Source organism: Zea mays, chromosome 1 (assembly GCF_902167145.1).
Source record: "Zea mays cultivar B73 chromosome 1, Zm-B73-REFERENCE-NAM-5.0, whole genome shotgun sequence".
Lineage (NCBI taxonomy): Eukaryota > Viridiplantae > Streptophyta > Magnoliopsida > Poales > Poaceae > Zea > Zea mays.
The window spans coordinates 262,796,563-262,823,105 of record NC_050096.1 but is presented as its reverse complement, the minus strand read 5'-3'; the positions used below and the strand labels follow the sequence as shown (position 1 = coordinate 262,823,105).

The following is a 26,543-nucleotide window of genomic DNA, read 5'->3' as shown; positions in this document are numbered from 1 at the left end:
TTTTATTGTGATTTGTTTTATCACTTAAGGTAATAAGACGAGTGTCCAAAGTTTTCAAAAAAAAGTTAACAATGCTATATATTTGTGAATGTAGGTGGTACAAAATAACAATGATTGACATGTCAAGTCAATCACAGTGATCGACAAGCACCAATTAATAACTAGCTTTTATCTTTTATCTTCTAAGGCTAGTCAAGAATTTTATTACGATATTTCAAGAGAATAGAATGAAATGAAACAATGTAAAATGAAATAAAACAACATAAAATGAAATGGAACATGGATCAAATTCTTATTTTTTTAATAAAAATTTCTACTGTTTTATAGATATTTAGTTTTTATGACTTGGAGACCTTACATGATTTATGTGCTTATTGTTACAATAAGTAAATGTCTACATAGGCCTCATGACAATTACTCTAAGACCCGTTTGTTTCCCTTCATTTTAAAAAATTGGAGTCTAACGAATCTAACTAATGGAGTAGGCTATTTTTTTTAGAATGTGACATTTCATAACTTTCTAAAATTTATATATAAGCCTATCCTAAATCCATTACATGCTACTTTTTTAATGTACAACTTATAGGACACTCTTCTATTTGCTCTTCTATAGCATAAATGTAGTGTATAACTATCTCTCTCATATAATTTAGGATAATATACAAATATATTAACTTAATTAATTTTGTCTAAATTATAATTATTAGAATGAAATTCAATTCCAACGAAACAAACAAAGCCTAAAAGAGCACTCCAACAAACTAGTATTCCACTATAGTTGGTGATGTCGATATTGTAGGGCATGAAATTAAATTGGGTTCAATACCAAATCATACGTGGCATTGAAATGAGATGTAATTCCAATTGTATTGTTTGGATGTCACCGAATTGGAGTTTGGAATTGTGCGGTCTAATTCCACACAATATAGAGGGGTGACGCTCGAGATTAGGAGAAGGAGTTTCTAGTTATAGTCCAATTTTAGAGAATTAGGTCTTTGATTCCAATTTTTAATTATGTGTGTAACTAAACAATAGAATTTAGGAAAGCTAAATCAAATCCCCAATTATGTGCTCCAATATCGACATCCAAACAGACTAATAAGGATGACCACATGAGTCCCTTATAATTTGATGATTGAAGCTGACAACAACCACCAAATGTCGCGCAATGATCCTCCGTTGCGCCAAAGCTGTCTAGGTGGCGATAATCACTAAGAGTAACTAGAATCTACAACACAATATAATCACTAGTGCCACTAGATGCAAGGTCTCAATACAAATCAATAGGAAAACTCACAATCTCACTAAGGATGTATCACTATCACTAGATGTGAGTGAGAGATGTTTTCTTGGGATTACTAGGATGTATACCTAGTTGGAAATCCAGAATATCTCCCCAAGATTGCACATCATCTATTTATAAGATCTCAAAGCTCAACTAGTTGTGAAACCAACCTACTCAACTATGAGATGTTGGACCGTCTCACGCCCTAGTGTTGAACCATAACCCACGGGTCTGATTCCTCCGATGCAGCCACGTTTACTACCCGTTTAAATATTTTTTGTCATCCAACGACTATATGCTCGTTACTATCCGTTTAAATATTTTTTTGTCATCCAACGACTATATGCTCGTATAGTCTGACTTCCTTGAGTCCAACGACCATCGAATCAAAACCTCCAGGTCTATTGGCATGCGTAGAACTCACCTACGAGCAGCCAACTCTCGTTGGACGGGTCCAATGATCATCGTCAGACCAAAGTCCATGGTCTGTTGCCATTGTTCCTATAATAAACTGTTATTTGACAGTGGGTCCCTCTAGATGAATAGTGTGTCATGTTCGACACGATGCTTTTTTATCAACTGTGAGACCAAAGATAATGAGTCTGACACATTCTAGAGAGTGAACAGAGAGCGACCCAAACCATCGGATCAACACAACGATAAAAAAAAAATCCATTTTAGGAAAAATCTTGGACACTAGAAATGGTACTATACTTATCAGAAACACATTGAAAAACGTTGGTTATTATCGGCGTCACACCACACCACAACGATAAAAAAATCCATTTTAGGAAAAATCTTGTAGACGAAGTCTCAGAAATGGATTTTTTTTATAGTTGCGGTATGCCTTAGATAATGAACATAGATTAAAATACCCTACCCTTTGCATTTTGTCCACGTCCGCATTCAGCTGTACACCGCCAACCTAGACCATGCAATAGCGAAGAGCTCACCTTGCCATGGTCGACGATAGGATTAGATGCGTCGCCCCCACTTCGGCCCCCCTCACCTTATTGGTCTAGCACTTTCCCCCTTCGTGCCCTGCACGATCACGACTTGACTCTAGCTCGAGCTCGATGAAGATAAAGAATGAATAGATTTTCGATGCATCTTGGTGACCTCTTTCTTAGGGACCATATTTGCATCAAGGAGACCTCTACAGTAGACTTGAGATCTTTTTTTTTTCCCACAACCTTGTATATAAGAAGGTAAGACGATAACACATTGTCCACGCTCCACACATCCAAGTATAAAATCGCGTCGACTGTTTCGTAGAAAAACGAGATCAGAGCATGGGCTCCACCGTGTTTTTTAAGCAGGGAGACACTGCCATGCTTGTGTTGTGAGCATGATGTCTAACGAGTACTACTATGATATTTCACCGCCGACTGAAAAGCTTTCACGTGAGTGTCCGCTCGTGCAGACGTGCACTGTAACTATTCATCTTCCCAGCACACTCCCCATCGCATCGCGACATGCAAAATAGAGGGACTCCATTCGCTCCATGTTCTCGCGTGCTCTCTCATCCTCGTAATCGAGCCGTCGTCCTCTTCCGTTTCCCATCCACCCTCCTCGTGCTTCGTCCCGTTGTTCCCCGTCCCCGGCGCTACCTGATGCCACAGAGCCATATCACGAAAAGCTGCTCGTCGCCTGCTGCCGTCATCAGCGTCTTCAACGAGCCTATGCGCGAGTCAGAGCAACGAGGACAAGGACGAGGTCGTGACGATGAATGAAGCCTGCGGATTCGTCACGAGGCTTCTTGGGCTCCTGGCGGTAGCCCTGCTTGGAGCAGACAAAGAGACGGCGGGTGACAAAGTGCCATGAATTCTTGGACTTGCGGACGATTAAACCGAGACCGACCACATAAGCCTTGCAAACTCGTACTGTCGTACACATTGTCCTCGGAGACTAGTGTCGCGCGGGAAGGTGGGGGCATCAACATTGGTGTCATTACCAAGAGCGGAGATTAGTGGTCTGGATAAGGTTGGTGGCGATGGCATGGACGGCGCTAGATGAGTGGGAGGTGCTGGAGGACATCCTCAACACGCTCATGCAAGCATGATCATGCGTTTGGTAGGACAGGAACGTCCTGTGATGTTATCTCTCGTTCTTTCAATTTTGAAGGATAAATTGGAAAAACACTGAGATAATTCTATCCCAACCCTTGACCCTAAACCAAACAACCTTATTTGAGTAATCGTTACATTCTATCTCGTCCTGTCATTGCAACCAAACGGACCCTAAAGGTCGTGCTCAGCTACCGATAAGGACCTCCAGCCATCACCTTTGGATCCAATGGCCACACAAGCCCAACCGTCATCGGAAGGGAAGAACTATGGGTGCCTCGGGAGGCTGCTTGAAAGACACGAACGACGACGGAACTGTTGACAACTAAATGAGGGACGTTTTTAACAGACGACCTCTGAGTGCAAGTCTCAAAGATTGTAAACTGCTGTGCCAACCGCCAAACTTCAAAATCCAGCCAAGATGGTATGATCTGATTAAGAGCCGAATCAGAAAATATATGACCGTGAAGAAAATAATGCAGCGTGCATAAGAAAACAAACACAGCACGAATTAACAGGTACCAGAACTTAATCGGGCGTACCAGTGAGCCATTATATTGCTAAAACAACCACAGCAACGTCGAAACAGTTCCTACTACAGATGAGCTTTTATCTGCATTTGTGCTGTTACCTCCATACAACAACATGAACTGAAATTAACTCCCAACAAGGAGAAAAGAAGTAAAAAAGGAAAAATAAATTGAAAAGATTTCAATCTAGCTCAGTAATTTTCTCTACTTGGATTTTCCCAATTGTGGGTCCGTAACTAGGGCAGACACTGAAGGATTAACACAAGAGTCCAATTATTCATAAATTAACACAACAGAAAAGGAGGGGCTGAATAAAGCAAGGGCTCAGAACTACAGCAGGATCTCACTAGGCAAAGAAATTCTGCATGAATTGGCTTTCGCTGCCGCCAATGTGTTCAAACTCGGTCCGCATTTTTTTGCACTGATGCAAGGAACATGGATCTGATAGTCCCAAGTCAACAATGTTGATATAAGAGCACCGCAACTAGCACCGATACCTTGTTGCCTCGATAAGCGCACATGACGCTCATGAAATAAGTGAGCAGCTATCATCTGAGAAAGCATAAACATCCTTTCAAACGATGTTTGCATACTTATGGATGCTTGGTCTGATTGACATTACTAAGAACTAAATGTCCATAATAAATTGAAACTTTGGTACAGATATATTCCATCTTTTTGTGAACTGCCATGACCAAGTCAAAACAGAAGGTGAGCAGTACAAAAAGTGGCAATGCATCTCACAGATATGCTAAAACAAAGCAAGAACAAGAGGACATAAACAGAGTAGTACGGTTTTAGGATACAAGACTAGAAAAACTTACGAACACAAGCACTAACAAATAAATGAAGCGAAAGGTTATATTACCTAGTTGACCAAAACCATGTCATCTCCAGCAGCCTTGGCAGCAACAACAGCTTCCAATTGTCTCCATGCTGATTCTCGTTGTTCCTGTATCTCTTTGGCTTTCGCTTGTTTCTCCATGTACTGCTGCTGGCACTCTTCAAATAGTTCACTGTCCATGTCCAAAAACATCTTGCGCACATTTGCAGTGAGACCATGAACTGCTTGATTCCAGTGGCTCTGTATATTCCTCTCAAGAGCTTCAAATATAATTGGAAATATAACAACACGATTTTGTGCTATCAAGCTTACAATATGATCATTGTTCCACAAGAACAAAGCACGTTCAGCAACCTGACAAGAAAAACCAATAATCAAGCAAAAACAATGAAGAAAAAACATCAGAGATGGAGTAATCACGTATCACAAGAGCAGGAACTACCAAATTAATAAGATAGTAAAATACTTTCAAGAAATCAGAAATAGCAACACAAAGCATATTTTGTTAGGCAAGGGTATCTTATGGGTGAAGGGGTATGCAGGTGTGTGAGACGAACGATGTCGCGAGACATGGGCCATTGAGTTAGGAGTACAGTTGTTTAGATTAACATAACGTGAACTCTTGTATCAGTGAACAATTAAGCAGGACAACATCAGTCATTGCCCCCTGCGTCGTGCTCTCCCTTTCCCGTTGCGACAACACCTGCAGACATCGCTTGTGGAAGCTCCGACCCGCCATCACACACTATTAGAGCAACTCCACCAATTTGAGAAAAACAATCCTCTTTCCCTAAAAACTGTCATATAGATATAGGGCAGTGAGGTGAAAGGAACTGCTCCAGCAGATCCCCTTTCCCTATATTTTTTCTCAAACCCTTAAAAACTCCCCTCAATCCCACAAAGGAAAACTTGCACAGATTTTTTCTCAATCCCCTTCTTTTGTCATTGATGCATGGTCCACAAGATGGAGGCATCGTGGTGGTGCTGTAGCCACACCGCCACCGCCGGGCAGGCCATATGGCCGCCTTATTGCTGACACAGAGGGAGAGGAAAGGAGAGAGATGCCAGTATGCCACTGACCTATGGGTCCCATGTAAAAAAGGAATGTGGTATCTCAATCTGCTGTAAGAGCTCTCCCCTATAGTCTGAAATTGAGTTTTCTCAATTCCCTATACTAACTTCCAGGAAAGAAGAAAGGGGATTTGGTGGAGTTGCTCGTACGCCTTAAGATCCCTAGGCTCTACCAACTTGGTATCAGAGAGTTAGAGACCATGACGGGTTCGCATGATGATGAGTCATCATCGCCGCCTCGTCATCCTAGGCCATCGAGTAGCTCACAAAGATGGTGTCCGATGTAAACCACCAGATGAGCGACAGCTTGTGGGGATTTCGTCTCGAGTCATGGAGGCGGAACAACAGCCGATCAAGCCACCACATTACATGAGCGATTTCCCCTACGACATTGCCCATCTCCAACACGTACCACATGCCGACCGCCTCCAGTTCTTTGGTGAGCGCAAGCAACTTGCCATCAATCTCTTCCCTGCCGCAACAATTTACCATACCACCAGCCTTTGCATCCATCCTACATGCCCCTACTACCACAACGCACGCAATCCACAACAACAATAAAGTCTTTTAGTCCGAAGCAAGTTAGGATAGGCTAGAGTTGAAACTCAATATAAGCCACAAATCAAGATTTAGACATGTGGATTTTTTTTCCATTTGCTCCTATTCAAGACTAAAGCTTTAGTTATATTCTATCCTTTCAAGTCTCCTTTTACTACCTCTTCCCATGTCAACTTCAGCCTTCCCATTTCTCTATTCCCATTACCATCGCGTCTTACGATCCCAATATGCACTGGTGGCTCTAGAGGTCTCTGTTGAACAACTTCAAATCATCTCAATCAGTGTTAGATAAGCTTTTTTGAATTGGTGCTACCCCTAGCTTGTCAAGCATATCATCGTTCTGGACTCCATCTCTCCTTGTACGGCCACAAATCAAACGCAACATACGCATTTCTACAACACCTATCTACTAAACATAACATATTTTTGTAAACCAGCATTTTGCACTATACAACATAGCGGGTCTAATAATTGTCCTATAAAACTTGCATTTTAACTTCTACGGCACCCTCTTGTCACACAAAATGTCAGATGCTTGGCACCACTTCCTCCACCCTACTTTGATTCTATGTCACATCTTCATCAATATCACTCTCTAGAATTGATCCTAAATACCGAAAGGCATCCTTCCTATGCACTACTTGACCGTCCTATAAAAGTTGCCTTTTAGCTTCTATGGTATCCTCTTGCCACATAAAACACCAGATGCTTGGCACCACTCCTACACTCGGCTTTGATTCTATGGCTAACATCTTCATCAATATGCCTATCACTCTCTAAAATTGACCTTAAATACCAAAAGGTATCCTTCATGGACACTACTTGACCTTCCAAACTAACATCTCCTTTCTCATATGTAGTGACAAAGTCACATCTCATGTATTCCATTTGTTTCTACTGAGTCTAAAACCATTGAACTCTAGAGTCTACAACCATAACTCTAGTTTCATATTTACTCATGCTCGACTTTCATCAACTAGCAGTACATTGCCCGCAAAAAGTATATGCTATTCCCTCGTATCTTCCTTGTGACACCATCCATCACCAAAGCAAAAAGGTAAGGGCTCAAAGCTGACCCTTGATGTAGTCCTATCCTAAGCAAAAAGTCATCCATGTTATCATCACTTGTCCAAACATTAGTCACAACATTCTTGTACATGTCCTTAATGAGTCCAACGTAGTTCGTTGGAACTTTATGTTTGTCCAAAGCCCACCATATAACATCCCTTGTTATTTTGTCATAAACCTTCTCCAAGTCGATGAAAACCATGTGTAGGTCCTTCGACTCCCTATATTGTTTCGTCACTTTGCTTATTAAGAAAATGGATTTCATGGTTGACCTTTCGGGTGTAAAACCAAAATGGTTGATAGAGATTCTCATTATTCCTCTCATACGATGCTCGATAACTCTCCCATAGCTTCATAGTGTAGCTCATCAACTTAATTCCCCGATAATTGGTACAACTTTGGATGTCTCCCTTATTCGTGTAGATCGGTACTGATCCACCAAATTCGGTTCCCATCGTCGCCACCACCGAGGGTGGTCTAGCGTGTCTCAACCGCCCCTCGCCATCACTACAGCCCCCACCTTCCATAAGCTTGAATTCCATGACCTACAATGGCAAGAAAGATCCGCTTGGTTGGTTGATGTGGTGTGAGCAGTTTTTCCACGAACAACGGTCCTTGGAGGTCAACAAGCAACAAGGTGTGGCTCGCCACCTATCATCTCACTGGCGTTGCCCACGACTAGTTCTTTGCCTTGGAACACGACATGAGCACGCCATTGTGGTTTCGTGCACTCTTCTGCCATGGTGGACATCTCATGACATACCAGCGGGCAGAGCTGCTCATCGCGGGACTATTGGAGCATATATCGAAGTTGACATTGAGTTATAAGAGTCCTAGAATCTCTAGACAACAATGTGTTTGGCTCGCACTTACACGAGTGTCGTGTGGGTATTTCCAGGGTCAATACAATAATCGATTCACCCGTCCTTAACAACCATTCGTCTGCCCATCACCACCTATGTCAGCGACACCCAAAACAACACCAATAGTTCAAAGCACTAGTACAAGTGTCGCAGTGTCAGGGCCTAAGGAGGCCCACGGAGGGGCTGCGGTAGCAGCAGCGATGGGCCCTCTAAGGAGGATTAGATAAGGATAGTTAGAGATAAGATTAGTTGAGATTATCTAGGAGATTAGTTGAGATTATCTAGGAAGGTTATCAGTTAGTAGTTGTTGAGAGTTTTTAGGAGAGTTTTAAGGAGATAAGGATCTCTAGCTAGATAGGGACGGCCAGCTGGCCTATTTATGTAATCAATGGATGAGAAATAAAGTAGGCAAGAATTAGAAGGGACAAACCCTCCTCTTGCTCGGCCGTGGGCAGAGGCCCCCGGCCGACGTTCCTGCCCATCGATACCCCTCTCCAATCCCTCACCGATCTAATGTACTGTGTCTAAGTGCTGGAAACAGGAAAAGAACAATTGGAAATGTCTTGGCTCGAGCAGCCAAGACTCTGCTCAGTCTGGGAGCACCGGACTGTCCGGTGGTGCACCGGACAGTGTCCGGTGCGCCAGGCTGGCTCGTGCGAACTCGCTGCTCTCGGGATTTCATCGGCGGCGTACGGCTATAATTCACCGGACTGTCCGGTGTGCACCGGACTGTCCGGTGAGCCAATGGTCGGCCGGGCCAACGGTCGGCTGCGCGATCTGCGCAAGACACGTGGCCGAGCCAACGGTCGGGAGGGAGCACCGGACTGTCCGGTGTGCACCGGACAGTGTCCGGTGCGCTAACGGCTCCCAGGCGCCAACGGTCGGCTTCGCCAGGGAAGGAAAGAAATCTGCACCGGACAGTGTCCGGTGTGCACCGGACTGTCCGGTGCGCCAGGCGACAGAAGGCAAGATTTGCCTTCCAGGAATGCTCTCAACGGCTCCTAGCTGCCTTGGGGCTATAAAAGGGACCCCTAGGCGCATGGAGGAGTACACCAAGCATTCACCAAGCATTCCTAAGCACTAAGACATCGATTCTGCGCTTTTGATTCCTTGCGATAGCAATTAGAGCTCTAGTTGAGTTGTGAACTCATTGAGTTGTGTTGTGAGCTCTTGTTGCGACTTGTGTGCGTGGTGTTGCTGTGATTTCTTGTCTTGTGTGAGTTGCTAATCCCTCCCTTACTCCGCGCTTCTTTGTGAACATCTTTGTAAGGGCGAGAAACTCCAAGTTGTGGAGATTCCTCGCGAATGGGACTAAGAAAAGCAAAGCAAAACACCGTGGTATTCAAGTGGGTCTTTGGACCGCTTGAGAGGGGTTGATTGCAACCCTCGTCCGTTGGGACGCCACAATGTGGAGTAGGCAAGCGTTGGTCTTGGCCGAACCACGGGATAAACCACTGTGCCATCTCTGTGATTGATCTCTTGTGGTTATTGTGTTTTGTTGAGACTCCTCTCTAGCCACTTGGCATTATTGTGCTAACGCCTAATCAAGTTTTTTGGATTAAGTTTCAAGTTTCACAGGATCACCTATTCACCCCCCCCCTCTAGGTGCTTTCAATTGGTATCAGAGTCGTTCTCTTCAAGAAGGGACTAATCGCCCGAAGAGATGGATCCTAAGGGAAAGGGGATGGTGGTCAACAACAACGAGAAGGAGTCTATCTTCAATGAGTCGAAAGATGACACGCCTACGGACTCGGGCTCAAGCCACAAAAGAAGAGACGGGAAGAAGAAGACAAGGCGCATCAAGGAGATAGTCTACTACGACAGCGACGAATCTTCCTCTTCCCAAAAGGACGACGACGACTACGAGAAAAAGAAAACGGTCAATTCGAACTTTTCTTTTGATTACTCTCGTATTCCTCAAAGTACAAATGCTCATTTATTATCCATTCCACTTGGTAAACCTCCTCATTTTGATGGAGAGGACTACGGATTTTGGAGTCACAAAATGCGTAGTCACTTGTTCTCTCTCCATCCTAGCATATGGGAGATAGTAGAAAGTGGAATGAAATTTGATAGCTCGGATAGCCCTTTGTTTATCAATGAACAAATTCATAAAAACGCACAAGCTACTACTGTGTTGCTAGCTTCATTGTGCAGGGATGAGTACCATAAGGTGAGCGGCTTGGACAATGCCAAGCAGATCTGGGATACCCTCAAGATCTCACATGAGGATAACGACGTTACCATGCTCACCAAGATGGAGTTGGTGGAGGGCGAACTTGGGAGATTCGCTATGATAAGGGGAGAGGAGCCAACCCAAACATACAACCGGCTCAAGACCCTTGTCAACAAGATAAGGAGCTATGGAAGCACGCGATGGACGGACCACGACGTCGTCCGCCTAATGCTAAGGTCCTTTACTGTTCTTGATCCTCATCTTGTGAACAATATTCGTGAGAATCCTAGGTACACCAAGATGACGCCCGAGGAGATACTGGGAAAGTTCGTAAGCGGGCGGATGATGATCAAGGAGGCTAGATACGTGGATGATGCATTGAATGGCCCAATCCAAGAGCCTCAAACTATCGCTCTCAAAGCAACGAGAAGCAAGGAGGCGCTACCAAGCAAGGTGGCGCAAATTGAGGCGGTCGGGCTTAATGATGAAGAAATGGCCCTCATCATCAAGCGCTTCAAGACGGCGCTAAGGGGTCGCAAGGAGCATCCCAACAAGACTAAGACAAAGGGGAAGCGCTCATGCTTCAAATGTGGTAAGATTGGTCACTTTATCGCTAATTGTCCCGATAATGATAGTGACCAGGAAAAGAAGAGTGGAAAATGGGAAAAGAAGAAGAATTATAAGAAGGCAAAGGGCGAGGCACATATTGGAAAGGAGTGGGATTCGGATTGCTCCACGTCCGACTCCGACAACGAAGGACTCGCCGCCACCGCCTTCAACAAGTCGTCCCTCTTTCCCAACGAGCATCACACATGCCTCATGGCTAAGGAAAAGAAAGTAAGTACTCGTAACTCTACTTATGCTTCTTCTAGTGAGGATGAGTCTAGTGATGATGATGAAATAAACTATTCATGCTTATTTAAGGGCTTAGATAGATCTAAGATTGACAAGATTAATGAATTGATTGATGCTTTAAATGATAAGAATAGGCTACTAGAAAAGCAAGAGGATATTTTGTATGAAGAACATGATAAGTTTGTAGAGGCTCAAAAATCCCTTGCATTAGAAATTAAGAGGAATGAAATGCTTGCTTGTGAGTTGTCTACATGCCATGATTCTATTTCTAACTTAAAGAGCATAAATGATGATTTGAATGCTAAGTTAAAAATAACTAGTAAATCAACATCTTGTGTAGAAAATGATGTTATTTGCAATAGATGTAAAGATTTTGATATTGATGATTGTAGTGAACACATAGCCTCTATTGCAAAATTAAATGATGAAATTGCTAGTCTTAATGCCCAACTTAAGACTAGCAAAAGTGAATTTGACAAATTAAAATTTGCAAGGGATGCCTACACAATTGGTAGACACCCATCAATTAAGGATGGTCTTGGCTTCAAGAGGGAAGTCAAGAACTTAACAAGCCATAAGGCTTCCATCTCCGCAAAGGAGAAAGGGAAGGCCCCTATGGCTAGTAATGCTAAAAAGAACCATGCCTTCATATATCATGATAGGAAATTTTTTAGAAATGTTCATGATGATAGGAGTTGTAATGCTTAGAATTCAAATACCATGGTTGCTTCTAGTTCTTCTATTATGCATGATAAAAATTTGGCTAGGAGAAATGTCATTAATCACATGCCTAGAAGAAATGTTGTTCATGCTTCTAGGAAAATAATTAATGAACCCTCTACAATTTATCATGCTTGTAATGCTTCATTTGCAATTTGTAGAAAGGATAGAAAGGTGATTGCTAGGAAATTAGGGGCAAAATGCAAGAGAGATAAAACTTGCATTTGGGTCCCTAAGACAATTGTGACTAACCTTGTAGGACCCAACAAGAGTTGGGTACCTAAGACCCAAGTCTAAATTTGCCTTGCAGGTTTATGCATCCGGGGGTTCAAGCTGGATTATCGACAGCGGATGCACAAACCACATGACGGGGGAGAAGAAGATGTTTACCTCCTACGTCAAGAACAAGGATCCTCAAGATTCAATCATATTCGGTGATGGGAATCAAGGCAAGGTGAAAGGCTTAGGCAAAATTGCAATATCAAATGAGCACTCTATATCTAATGTGTTTTTAGTTAAGCCTCTTGGATATAATTTGTTGTCTGTTAGTCAATTATGCAATATGGGATATAATTGTCTTTTCACAAATGTAGATGTGTCTGTTTTTAGAAGAAGTGATGGTTCACTAGCTTTTAAGGGTGTATTAGACGACAAACTTTACTTAGTTGATTTTGCAAAAGAGGAGGCCGGTCTAGATGCATGCTTAATTGCTAAGACGAGCATGGGCTGGCTGTGGCATCGCCGCTTAGCACATGTGGGGATGAAGAACCTTCACAAGCTTCTAAAGGGAGAACACGTGATAGGTCTAACCAATGTAACTTTCGAAAAAGATAGACCTTGTGCAGCTTGTCAAGCAGGTAAACAAGTGGGAGGAGCGCATCACAGCAAGAATGTGATGACCACGTCAAGACCTCTGGAGCTGCTACATATGGACCTCTTCGGACCCGTCGCCTATCTAAGCATAGGAGGAAGTAAGTATGGTTTAGTTATTGTTGATGACTTTTCCCGCTTCACTTGGGTATTCTTTTTGCAGGAAAAATCTGAAACCCAAGGGACCCTCAAGCGCTTCCTAAGGAGAGCTCAAAACGAGTTTGAGCTCAAGGTGAAAAAGATAAGGAGCGACAATGGGTCCGAATTCAAGAACCTTCAAGTGGAGGTGTACCTTGAGGAGGAAGGGATCAAGCACGAGTTCTCCACTCCCTACACACCACAGCAAAATGGTGTGGTAGAGAGGAAGAACAGGACGCTAATAGACATGGCGAGGATGATGCTTGGAGAGTTCAAGACCCCCGAGCGCTTTTGGTCGGAAGCCGTGAACACGGCTTGCCACGCCATCAACAGGATGAAGAAGAAGTTCCAACGGTCGCAATACGCACCATGGCGATTGGAGATGTGCGGCCACAGGAACAAGATGAGCAAGATCAACCTTCTTTCTCAACAATGGTGCAACCCCCAACTCAAGATGATGAACAGGAGGCGTGTGATCAAGGGGGAGCACAAGATGATCAAGTAATGGAGGAAGAAGCACAACCGGCACCTCCAACCCAAGTTCGAGCGATGATTCAAAGGGATCATCCCGTCGACCAAATTCTGGGTGATATTAGCAAGGGAGTAACTACTCGATCTCGATTAGTTAATTTTTGTGAGCATTACTCCTTTGTTTCTTCTATTGAGCCTTTCAGGGTAGAAGAGGCCTTGCTAGATCCGGACTGGGTGTTGGCCATGCAGGAGGAGCTCAACAACTTCAAAAGAAATGAAGTTTGGACACTGGTGCCTCGTCCCAAGCAAAATGTTGTGGGAACCAAGTGGGTGTTCCGCAACAAACAAGACGAGCACGGAGTGGTGAAAAGGAACAAGACACGACTTGTGGCAAAAGGTTATGCCCAAGTCGCAGGTTGTTCCAAATGGACGTGAAGAGCGCCTTCCTAAATGGGCCAATCAAGGAGGAGGTGTACGTGGAGCAACCCCCTGGCTTCGAGGATGAACGGCACCCCAACCACGTGTGTAAGCTCTCTAAGGCGCTCTATGGACTTAAGCAAGCCCCAAGAGCATGGTATGAATGCCTTAGAGACTTTTTAATTGCAAATGCTTTCAAGGTTGGGAAAGCCGATCCAACTCTTTTTACTAAGACTTGTGATGGTGATCTTTTTGTGTGCCAAATTTATGTCGATGACATAATATTTGGTTCTACTAACCAAAAGTCTTGTGAAGAGTTTAGCAGGGTGATGACTCAGAAATTCGAGATGTCGATGATGGGCGAGTTAAGCTACTTCCTTGGGTTCCAAGTGAGGCAACTCAAGGATGGAACCTTCATCTCCCAAACGAAGTACACGCAAGACTTGATCAAGAGGTTTGGGATGAAAGACGCCAAGCCCGCAAAGACTCCGATGGGAACCGACGGACACACCGACCTCAACAAAGGAGGTAAGTCCGTTGATCAAAAAGCATATCGGTCTATGATAGGGTCTTTACTTTATTTGTGTGCTAGTAGACCAGATATTATGCTTAGTGTATGCATGTGTGCAAGATTTCAATCTAATCCAAAGGAGTGCCACTTAGTGGCTGTGAAGCGAATTCTTAGATATTTAGTCGCTACGCCTTGTTTCGGGATCTGGTATCCAAAGGGGTCTACCTTTGACTTGATTGGATATTCAGATTCCGACTATGCTGGATGTAAGGTCGATAGGAAGAGTACATCGGGGACGTGTCAATTCTTAGGAAGGTCCCTGGTGTCATGGAGTTCTAAGAAACAAACCTCTGTTGCCCTATCCACCGCTGAGGCCGAGTACGTTGCCGCAGGACAGTGTTGCGCGCAACCACTTTGGATGAGGCAAACCCTCAGGGACTTTGGCTACAATTTGAGCAAAGTCCCACTCCTATGTGATAATGAGAGTGCTATCCGCATGGCGGATAATCCTGTTGAACACAGCCGCACAAAGCACATTGACATCCGGCATCACTTTTTGAGAGACCACCAGCAAAAGGGAGATATCGAAGTGTTTAATGTTAGCTCAGAGAACCAGCTAGCCGATATCTTTACCAAGCCTTTAGATGAGCAGACCTTTTGCAAGTTGCGTAGTGAGCTAAATGTCTTAGATTCACGGAACTTGGATTGATTTATAGCATACATGTGTTTATGCCTTGATCATGTTCCTTATGCATTTTGTTGTTTATTTATGGTGCTCAAGTTGTACAAGCACTCCCCGGACCTTAAAAGTCCAGTTGCAAGTGATGCACAAATTTAGGGGGAGATGTGTTACAACTTGACCCTTTGAGACTAACATGTGCTTGAGTTTGCTTGATTTAGTCTCGAAGGAGGATTGAAAGGGAAAAGGTGGACTTGGATCATGCAAGACTTCCACTGCACTCCGATGAGAGGGTAACTTATTCCAAGTTCATCTTTATGATCTTATTGCCTTTTTCTCTTAGTTGAAGATTTTGGTGAGGCAATGGGGTTAAAGGGGCCAAAGTTGATCCCGTTTTGGTGCTTGATGCCAAAGGGGGAGAAAATAAGGCTAAAGCAATAAATGGATCAGCTACCACTTGAGAATTTTGAAAAAGTAGAGTTAGAGTTTTTGTTTGTCAAAATACTCTTGTTTGCTTCTTATTGTCAAAAGTTGGCTTCTTGTGGGAAGAAGTGTTGTTTATGGGAAAAAGGGGGAGTTTTTGTAATCTTGAATCAATTTCTCTTGGAACGACTCTCTTCATGTCTTAACAAGTGTGTTTGACTTAGAGATAGAAATTTGAGGTTGATTTGCAAAAACAAACCAAGTGGTGGCAAAGAATGGTCCATATATGCCAAATTTGATTCAAAACAAATTTGAGTTTTCATTGGCAGTGATATTGCACCTGTTCTAGTTGCTTTATGTTGTGTTGGCATAAATCACCAAAAAGGGGGAGATTGAAAGGGAAATGTGCCCTTGGGCCATTTCTAAGTGTTTTGGTGATTTAGTGTCCAACACAAGTGCTTAAGTGTTAATATATGCAAAGTGGTGGACAAAGTGCAAATCAAGTCATAAGGTATGTTTCTCAGACTTAGTACATTGTTTTAGAGACTAATGTATTGTGTATAAGTGCTGGAAACAGGAAAAGAACAATTGGAAATGCCTTGGCTCGAGCAGCCAAGACTCTGCTAAGTCTGGGAGCACCGGAGTGTCCGGTGCGCCAGGCTGGCTCGTGCAAACTCGCTGCTCTCGGGATTTCATTGGCGGCGTACGGCTATAATTCACCGAACTGTCCGGTGAGCCAACGGTCGGCCGGGCCAACGGTTGGCTGCGCGATCTGCGCAAGACACGTGGCCGAGCCAACGGTCGAGAGGGGGCACCGGACTGTCCGGTGTGCACCGGACAGTGTCCGGTGCACCAACGGCTCCCAGGTGCCAACGGTCGACTACGCCACAGAAGGAAAGAAATCCGCACCGGACAGTGTCCGGTGTGCACCGGACTGTCCGGTGCGCCAGGCGACAGAAGGCAAGATTTGCCTTCCTGGAATGCTCTCAACGGCTCCTAGCTGCCTTGGGGCTATAAAAGGGACCCCTAGGCGCATGGAGGAGTACACCAAGCATTCTCAAAGCATTCCTAAGCACTAAGACATCGATTCCGCGCCTTTGATTCTTTGCGATAGCAATTAGAGCTCTAGTTGAGTTGTGAACTCATTGAGTTGTGTTGTGAGCTCTTGTTGCGACTTGTGTGCGTGGTGTTGCTGTGATTTCTTGTCTTGAGTGTGTTGTTTATCCCTCTCTTACTTTGTGCTTCTTTGTGAACTTCAAGTGTAAGGGCGAGAGACTCCAAAGTGTGGAGATTCCTCGAAAAAGGGATATAGTAAAGCAAGCAAAACACCGTGGTATTCAAGTGGGTCTTTGGACCGCTTGAGAGGGGTTGATTGCAACCCTTGTCCGTTGGGACGCCACAACGTGGAGTAGGCAAGCGTTGGTCTTGGCCGAATCACGGGATAAACCACTGTGCCATCTCTGTGATTGATCTCTTGTGGTTATTGTGTTTTGTTGAGACTCCTCTCTAGCCACTTGGCATTATTGTGCTAACGCCTAATCAAGTTTTTTGGATTAAGTTTCAAGTTTCACAGGATCACCTATTCACCCCCCCTCTAGGTGCTTTCAGATTGCTTTTAGGTCTATGCGCTATGTCTTCCTTGGATACAGCAATATGCATAAAGGTTATAAGTGTCTAGAGGCATCCACTAACCACATGTACATTTCTCGTGATGTTGTTTTTGATGAAGTCTTTCCCTTCATAGAACTATATTCTAATGCATGTGTTACTGCGTTCAGAGATCAATCTTTTGCCTTCCAACTTACTCCCTTCATCCAACTTTGAAAATATGGTGGATTTTGATACAGTACAGCCGATCAATCATTGACTATTTTTAATGATGAAAATTCTGGAGGATCCCATATTTGTATGAAGGATGGCTCAGGGAGGATGCTAATGATGAACACTAGGTTGAATCTAGTGATATTTCAGCTATAATGATAGAATCTACGTTGCAGCAGGAACCTAAGTTGATTTCAGGTGATATACAACAGCAGTCTGGTGTCCTAGGAGCAAAATATATTAGAAGTTCAAAAGACTAGCACACCACTTAAATGTCGACCTAAGGGGCAGCAATCTCAAGAAGCACCTCCAAAGTCATTCCCTAGGCCAACAACAGTATCAGAACCAAAATTTATAGCACATCCAACAACGGTCTACACAGACCAAAGGCCCCATGCAAAGCTACAAGATGGCACCGTGAAAAAAATAAAGTATGGATGTGTAACTTCTACTGGAGAACCTCAAGATTTGTATGATTTAAAAGATACAAATTGGAAGTGTGATATGAATGCTGAGTTTAAAGCACTAGCTAAAACAAGACCTAGCATTTGGTTCCATCTGAAGGAGCTAAAAATATAACACAGATTGCAAATGGGTATACAAAATCAAAAGAAAGGCTAAAAGTACTCTAGACAGATACAAGGCTAGATTGGTAGCAGAAGGTTTCAAACATGTATATGGCAAAGATTATAAGGATACTTTCAGCCATGTGGTTAAAGCAACTACTATCAGAATCATCTTGTCTATTGCTGCGACTAGAGGATGGTCCTTGAGATAGTTTGACGTTCATAATACGTTTCTTCATGGTACTCTCGAGGAGGATGTTTACATGAAACAACCACCAGGCTATGAGGACAAGATGCAGCTACACTACATTTGCAAGCTAGACAAAGCCATCTATGGCCTAAAACAAGCACCATGGGCCTGGTACTCCAGGCTCAGTAAATGGCTACTGAAATTGGGTCTCTGTTCATCTAAGTCTGATACTCTTTTGCTCTTTTTTAGCAAACATGGAATTAGGATTACTATGTTTCTGTTGGTATATGGATGCTATTATTGTGGTGAACCCTCCACAGGATGTTGTTTTAGCTTTGCTAAAAAAATCTAAGAACAAAATTTCCTCTCAAAGATCTTGGACCGCTGTACTATTTCCTTGGTATTGAAATACAGAAAGTCATTTGTGGCATCCACCTCTCTCAAAGTAAATATGCTATTGATATTCTCAATTCTCAAAAGAGTTGGTATAATGAACTGTAAACCTGTTACTACACCCCTCTGTACCTCAGAAAAATTGAGTATCAACAGTGGAGAGTTGTTGGGACCAGAAGACTCAACGAGACACAGAAGTATTGTTGGAGCTTTACAATATTTGATTTTGACTCGACCTGATTTGAGCTATCCAGTTAACAAGGTGTATCAGTTTTTGCATGCATCAACCACTCAACTTTGGACAACGGTGAAGAGAATACTGAGATATTTAAAATACATATTACAGCATGGGCTGCAGATTGTGAAATTTTCTTCCTTGCTTGTAAGTGCATTTTCTGATTTAGATTGGGTTGGTGATGTAGATGATAGGCACTCTACAGGAGGATTTGCAGTGTTTCTTGGTAGCAACCTTGTACGGTTGTACCTTGGAGTGCTCGCAAACAGCCAACAGTGTCTAGGTCTGGTCGAGCACTGAAGCTGAGTATAAAACACTGCTAATACTATTAGCAGTGCATGTTTCCTTTCCTGTAATGGCGTGTGCTTAGCATAGATAGAATCCAGGGCTGTTATGGTAGGAGATGCCTTGATTGATGTAGGGATCAATCTGTATCAGACACATTGGGAAGGTCTGATCCTGATTGATTGAGGAGATCACTCTGGCACTACATCTATAAGCCACAGGATCTCCTCCCCTATATATTTTGTAACCGGCTGGTTCTATTATAATCAAATACATTGCCTACACAGCACATCTCCTTCTCTCATGGTATCACAAGTCCAGGTTCTTCCCGCTCACTCTTCCGCTCTCTAGCGCGCCTCTCCGACGCTGCTCCATTCTGCGTGCCCCCACACCCGACCCTGCACCTATCCTCTGTCGCCATGGTCGGTGCTCTCGACACCTCTGGCAGCATCCCTGCTCCAGACAACACCGGCGGCCCCGACGATGATCTGCGCCCCCTCGCCGCTCAACGGGCTCACGACGCGGCCTTGGCGCTAGCTCGTGAGGCCAAGCACGAAGTCGTGGAAGCCACCAGGGAGCGCGACGCCGTTGACGCCCGCATCCGCGCCGCCCTAGCGCGCGGCCTAGGCTCGCGCTGCTGCTGGGCCTCTTTCCGACGATGGCGATGCTGAGTCCACCCAGTTCGATCCAGACGGCGCACGCGCTGCTCTCGTCCACGAAGCCGCGGCTCTTCTCCACCTCCACGCGCAGGCTATGGCAGTCCAGAACATCCGGGCCCTTGTCCCAGTTGTTCTTGACATCGCTTCCCCCTTCTACACCAGATGGCGCAACTCCTTCCTTCTCGTCGTCGACAGGTACACGTTGACCGACCACGTACTCACCGACACATTTGCGCCCTCTTCCGATTGGGCGCAGATGGACCGTGCCGTCAAGTCGTGGATCATCGACACCATCACCACCGAACTTGTCGATGTCGTGTTCATCCGCGACGTCCCTGCTCGCGGCGCCTGGCTCGCCATCGAGTCCCAGTTTCTCGAGAATCGCGAGACCCAGGCTCTCTTCCTCGACGCGGAGTTTCGTAACTTCCGCCAAGGCTCTCCATCACCAACTACTGTCGCAAGTTCAAAGGGATGGCCGACGCCCTCGGCGAGACGGTCCCTAACCGCACTCTCGTCATCAACGTCATCTGCGGTCTAAATGAGCGCTTCACTAGCATCGGTCTTCATTTTCGGCGCGGGCGACATCTCCCCACCTTCCTGGAGGTACGGAATGATTTGCTGCTTGAGGAGCTCACCCTTGCGCATCACTCCACAGTTCCAGCTTCTGCTCTTCTCGCCGCTACGACCGACAAGCCCCTGACCAGCAAGCCGGAGCCACCGCCTCCACATCATCCCCCCAACAACCCCAAGCGCGAGACGCGTGGCGACAAGAGAGGCGAGCGTCGCTCCGGTCCTCCCGCCAAACAGCATGGGCAAGGGTCTACATCGACTAACACCTGGCCTAGCTTCTATAATCCTTGGTCCGGATCTATTCAGATGTGGCCCGGACCACGGATGTCAGCTGCTCCCTCGGCGCCACACCAACAGCCGGCCACTCCTCTGCCCCAGTCCCTGATCGCTGGCATCCAAGGTCCCTGGCCTGGGGCGCCACAGCAACCATGGTCTGCACCACCGCCGCCAGGATTTCCGACTCCCACCACTCCATCCTGGGATCAGCAGGCGCTACTCTCCAACATCAGCGCCATGACGCTTCAACCACCTCGCCAAAACGAGTGGTTCTTTGACTTCGGTGCCACCACACATATGTCCTCTGATGTTGGTACTTTCTCCCATTCCTTTCCTTCACATCATCCCTTTCCCTCTTCAATTATTGACGGTAACGGGAACTCCATCTCGTTACCTCCACTGGTTCCACCACTCTATCTGATTCCCTCCGCCTTAATAATGTTCTTGTTTCACCAAGTCTCATCAAGAACCTAATTCTATGCGCCAGTTTACTTCTGACAATAATTGTTCTGTGGAATTTGACCCCTTTGGTTGCTCTGTGAAGGATCTTCACTGTCGGAGAGAGATCGTCTGCTGCGGCAGCTCCGGCCCGCTCTATCCTCTACGGCTGCCGGCCTCCACCTTCCATGCCGCCACATCCTCGTCACTTTGGCTTCAGCGTCTCGGGCACCCCGGTCGTGAAGTCCTATCCAAACTAGCAGATTCCGGGATTTCATGTAATAAAACTACTAGTGATCTTTTATGTTATGCATGTCAGTTAGGTCGCCACACTCGTCTTCCATTTCATGTGTCTTCATCACGTGCCACACAAAATTTTCAGTTAATCCATTGTGATCTTTGGACCTCACCCGTCCCAAGCATTTCTGGGTTCAAATATTACTTAGTCATCCTAGATGATTGCTCACATTATTTGTGGATGTTCTCCTTGCGGCTTAAATTCGACACTTTTTCTACCCTCACTCATTTTTTCTCCTTTGTGCACACTCAGTTTGGCACCACCATCCAAGGAATCCAGTGCGACAATGGCCACGAGTTTGATAACTCCAGCGCCCGCACTTTCTTTCTTACCCATGGTGTTCATCTTCGGATGTCTTGTCCGTACACATCTCCCCAAAACGGTAAAGTTGAACGTATCATCCGTACCATCAATAACAGGATTAGACACTGATGAAAAAGAAACTGCAAAAATGATGAAAACATTTCTTTATGCTGGGTTGCAGTTTCTGACTTCCTAGATCACGGCCTAGGTCGTTGCCGTTCTCACATAGGCTACGGTGCACCACATATGGGAAGGCAGGGGTTTGGGGATTTTCTTGATTTGCATGAGGCCTTCTTAGCAAAATGCTTGGGGGCTGTTTTACCCCCTACAGGTCAAGTTTTTACTTCCCAGATCAGATGTAGATCCCTAAAAAACTAGCGTCCAAGAATGGTAGAAAACCTATACCGCCAGGAGTAAGCTATAAAGGGGATCAATAAAGACCATAACAAAAGCACTAGTGCAAAATGATAATTATCAAAGGGGGCATCTTATGGACTCAAAACTCATTTGCGTGTATGCTTAATGGAACTTTTTTGTGCTAGTTTACAAAAATATCATGCACAAAGCAATGCACCTCGTTTCATTTTTTCTATTAACACTGCCTTGTATAAGAGTTTTGGGGCGTGTTTGGATGAATACCAATGCCAATGGCTGCCAAGCAAAAAAATTGTCCATTGACCAACAGAACTAATGCTGTTTGGATGGATACCGTATATTGGCCTGCCCAAGCTCACAAGGCCAAAGCGCAGTTCAATTTGCATCCGATGCGTGGCCAATTTGGCAGCCAAGATTTGGCCAGCAAAGCCTTTGGACAGGGCACAGTCACGCAGCAATCAAACACGCCCTTGTTTTCCTCAACATGCAAATATGATTTGGAACTTGCAATAAGGCACATTCACTCAAAAAGGCATACCTCGGAACACATGGAACACATTTGACTAAAAACAGAAAAGTGTATGCTGGCATGGTGATGACAATATACTTAACCAGAAGCCAAAAAAATCAACTAAAGACATACCTGGAAGTGAGAACTGTTAAGGCATCGTCCAATCTGCTTGAACAGTGGCACCATGCACCGCTGGAACTCTGCAGGCTGTGTTGCCTCGAGCACTTCTTCAAGCTCCCCCAGAAACAACACCTCTTTCTGGCAGTTTGTGACTGGCCAGTATTTGAGCAGACCCCTAATCACAGTATCTGCTAATTTGTAGTCCTTCTCAACGAACTGAACAATACAATAGGACAGCTGCTGATGGTAGATCGCAACAGATTTGGGCTTATGCAGGGGGATGAGAGCACGGGCAAGGAATAGCTTGTGCTCCTCCTTCATTGGCAAGGCAAAGCCATTAATGATGCTTCCAAGGATCTCAAGGAGCTCCCCTATGCCATTGTGGCGCTGCGTTTCAAAGATGAACCGGTAGAACACATTGTTGATGGCCTTGCGAATGAATGGTCGGTGTACCATGAACTTGCCATAGATGCGGTGGAGCACGGTCTTGAGGTACTCGCGCTCACGCGGATCCTCGGAGTCAAAGAGGTCGAGGAGACGGAGGACGAAGGCGTGGTCCACATACCGCTTGGCGACCTTGGTGTCGGTGTCGGGCGAAACAACGTATCGGAGAAGGAGCTCATAGACGAGCTGGAGGTGTGGCCAGGAGGGGTCGAGGTATGGCTCCTCCTCCTCGTCGGGCGCGGCGCCGGGGTCGATCGCGGCGGCGGATTCGTGCAGCGCGGGTGGCAGCGGGCGGAAGATGTTGGCAGAGATGGCGGCGACGAGCGCCTCCTGGACGTGGTCCGGGAGGCGCGTGGGTGCGTTGGCGCCCGCAGCCTGAGCTGGAGCCTGCACGTAATCGACGAGCTCGAGGAGAGCCTGGCGTTTGGCCTCCTTCTCCCGCGGGTGCTTGAGCGAGTCCGAAAGGTCAAAGAGCGCGGCGACGATGCGGAGCTTGCGGAGGAAGAGGCCCGGGCGATCCGCGGCGGCGACGTCGCGGAGGAGCGGGAGCGGCTCGAGGAGTGGCGGCGACGCCGCCCCCGCCGGGTTGGTCGCAAGCGCAGACGGCGCCACGTGCGGCGAAGTGGGCGAGGACGGCGAAGGCGCTGTGGCCCGGGAGGCGTGGTTGACGGTGACGGGCGCGGCTGCCCCCGCGCCGCCGCCGCCGCTCCCGGAGGACGAGGAGGGCGCTGCGGGGCGCGCGGCGGCCTCCGCGTTGTCCCCGCGCGCGCCCTTGCGGTTTCCCCTCTTGATGATCTTGTTGAACATGGCGGCAGCGGCGGATTGGGGTGCCGACGGCAGTGGATCGGCCGATCGGTCAGGCGACGAATTCCCTCCTCGTGCCTCCGGGATTTGGGGATTTGGTGGCGACGGTAAGGGGGCGCTGTGGGGCCCAGGTGGAAGGGAAAGAACAGTGGCGAGGTGGGGTCAGTCGGTCAGGCTCGGCGAGGGCAGGGGAGGAGGCGGCATGGCTCTCGCTGGCGATTTTGGAGACGAGTGGAGGGGGGAGGGGATCGATGTGGAGGAAGAAGGGGAAGCCTGAGAAGGAGGAACGGGGGATTTTTGTTGTTTATTCTTTTGTCTTTTTTAATTGAAATATATGGTAGGCGTTATTTTGTACTGTATTTTGGGAGTTATTTGAACGGTTTTTCGTTTCAATGGTCGGATTAGGATGAATGGGACAAAGTAATGCTCTCCACTGGAGCAACTAATAAAGGTGTTTGCACAGTATAGGTATAAATTAGTTGCTCAGTGCCGCCGGAATACCATTGATAAAACAACAAATATATAATTATATATTCTCTAACCATATGGATTTTCCTTTCCTCGCTACGGGAAAAAATGGAGGCAATCAGAAAAAAGATTGAAGACAAAGTAAAAAAAAGATGGTCTGACATATTTGAGACTGTTGGGCTAATTGAGCTATGTTAACACGGAGAACATATACAAAGAGCTAATACCAAAGTTGGTCATGAATCACAGCGTAAAGAAATGCATCACTCGGGAGTGCTCCACTCGGATAGCTTGAGGAATGTGTCGTTTGACGCCGACGGCGATACAGCGATTAATTTAGCGTTGCCCGGCGTCCACGGATAATTACATGTTAAAGTTAAAAGTTAAAAACAGGAGGTGGACTGGAGTGTATCACGGGGCCGAGATTGACAGACCGTGATTTTCCTTGACGAGGCTAATCGGAAAGACGCAGGACGATAGAGATGGGGAACTTTTGGATAAGTCACGCTGGACGGTATAGTTGTGGAGACGGTGACAGGCGGCACCGGCTATGATTGGACTAGCCGACTAGGGGTGTTTGGTTTCATATAGGAATGGCAGGAAATTCTCCAACGTAAGACTTATGGGGTGTTTGTTTGAGATTATAATCCACCTAGATTATATAATCCAACAATTTTTGAACTAAGAGTTAGTTCAAAAATTGTTGGATTATATAATCTAGGTGGATTATAATCCCAAACAAACACCCCCTTTGTTCAATGGTTGCTGCTGGCCTTCCCTTCCCCTATCACTGTTCATGTTATAGCGGCTACAGTGCCTCTTCCACGCGTTCATCAGCGTCCTCCTCCTCCTCTCCCGTAGCGATTCCTTCTCTCTCACACTACATGGAGGGGCACTCTACGCCGCTATCCCCGAGGTGCGCAGCTCCCTTCGCCCGCACGACCGCGGGTGCGGAATACTCCGAGCCAACTGTTGGAGGCGACCGAGCACTGGCATTTGCGCTGCCGGAAAAGGCACCCGGCGAGCTGCCTTCTCCCGCAATTGCGTTTTCCTGCGCCGGGCGGCGTCCACCGATGGGGGACCTCGACGGGGCTCCGTCGTCCCGCTTCGGCGACCCACGAGCCGGCAGATCCGTGCGAAGTGACCGGGTTCGAAGGCGCCACTGCCGTTGTTCTCTGTCAGCCGGCACGTCGTCTGCGAGCTCTTGTCCAAAGGGAGGTCATCGATCCGGGCATAGATCTACCTTGAGCTGATCTGCTTCCTTCGATCTGCAAGCTCCAAGGTACGATTCGTGTCTTCTCCATTCTCTAGACCTCTGATTCAATCTCTTGCCCAAATATACGTCGCATAGATTTACACTAGGGTTTAGGTGTTCATGAACTGCTTTCATAGTTAGGGTTTAGGTGTTCTTGAACTGCTTTCATAGTTAGGGTTTAGGTGTTCTTGAACTGCTTTCATCGTTAGGGTTTGCCATCGTCTAATAAGGTTTGTCCGAACCATGGTTCTTGGATCTCAAATTGGGCCAATGTGTTGGTGGATTCAACCCAAATTTGATTGCATTTCCGATAACTCTACGGATCCATAGTTTCCTTTACCATGTTGGTCGGTAGTGTAGGTCTGTGTATGATTTGCACTAACTGAACCTACAATTTGCAGTTGTGTTTGCTTACAAGAGTAACCATTGCATGCAACTAACGAACAACTTTACTTATTATGCAGCTTCAAAACTTTAGTTGATTATTTGACATCCACTTCAAGTAATTGAGGTTCTATTTCCTTTTTCGCTTTTCTTCATTGTTTGTAATCAATTTCATAAGTCTAGTTTCCATCGATGTTGTCTGTGCTTTCATGTTTGTAGTGTAATTCTAGTTTACTATATGTAAGCAACAGATTAGCCTACCAACGCTTGAAGTTTTTAAAAAATGTGTATCATTATTTTGCATTCTTCTTCCACAATAACAATTTTGGCCCAACATTTTATACATGTTACCCGCAGTTTTTGTACTTTGGTAGCTGCCATGACCACTTACACTTCACGAATTAGTAACAACAGTGGGCCTAATTTTTTCATGTATGCACCTTGTCTAGCCAAGGAGATACTGCCTGAGGATAGGATTCAAGATGAGCAGCCATGATGCCAAAGTGCTGCAAAACTTGGTCCTGACTCTTGCATCCTTAGTGGAAACTAGTGCATTCAATATTAGAAGCTTTCTAGAAGAGGCTTTCATGCATTTGGGTGACG

The 26,543-nt window shown here is 45.7% G+C and overlaps 1 protein-coding gene across 4 annotated transcripts; it reads right to left on the bottom strand.

The window, feature by feature from the left end:
• Window positions 1-3,415: 3,415 nt before the first annotated feature.
• LOC100280472 (uncharacterized) lies at window positions 3,416-24,134 on the bottom strand. Of its 4 annotated transcripts, none has more exons than XM_008675197.3 (3): window positions 22,598-24,134; window positions 4,750-5,079; window positions 3,416-3,782 (listed from the first exon to the last, which is right to left on the bottom strand). In XM_008675197.3, exons 1-2 carry the CDS (start codon window positions 23,834-23,836, stop codon window positions 4,750-4,752), a joined length of 1,569 nt encoding a protein of 522 aa, XP_008673419.1. In that variant the 5' UTR covers window positions 23,837-24,134; the 3' UTR covers window positions 3,416-3,782.
• Window positions 24,135-26,543: the final 2,409 nt, after the last annotated feature.

Bases quoted from the DNA above. Each gene is read 5' to 3' on its own strand.
- LOC100280472 (XM_008675197.3), bottom strand. From the start codon at position 23,836: ATGTTCAACAAGATCATCAAGAGGGGAAACCGCAAGGGCGCGCGCGGG. The intron at 5,080-22,597 runs GTATGTCTTTAG...TTTTCTTGTCAG, and splicing joins TTAACAGTTCTCACTTCCAG to GTTGCTGAACGTGCTTTGTT.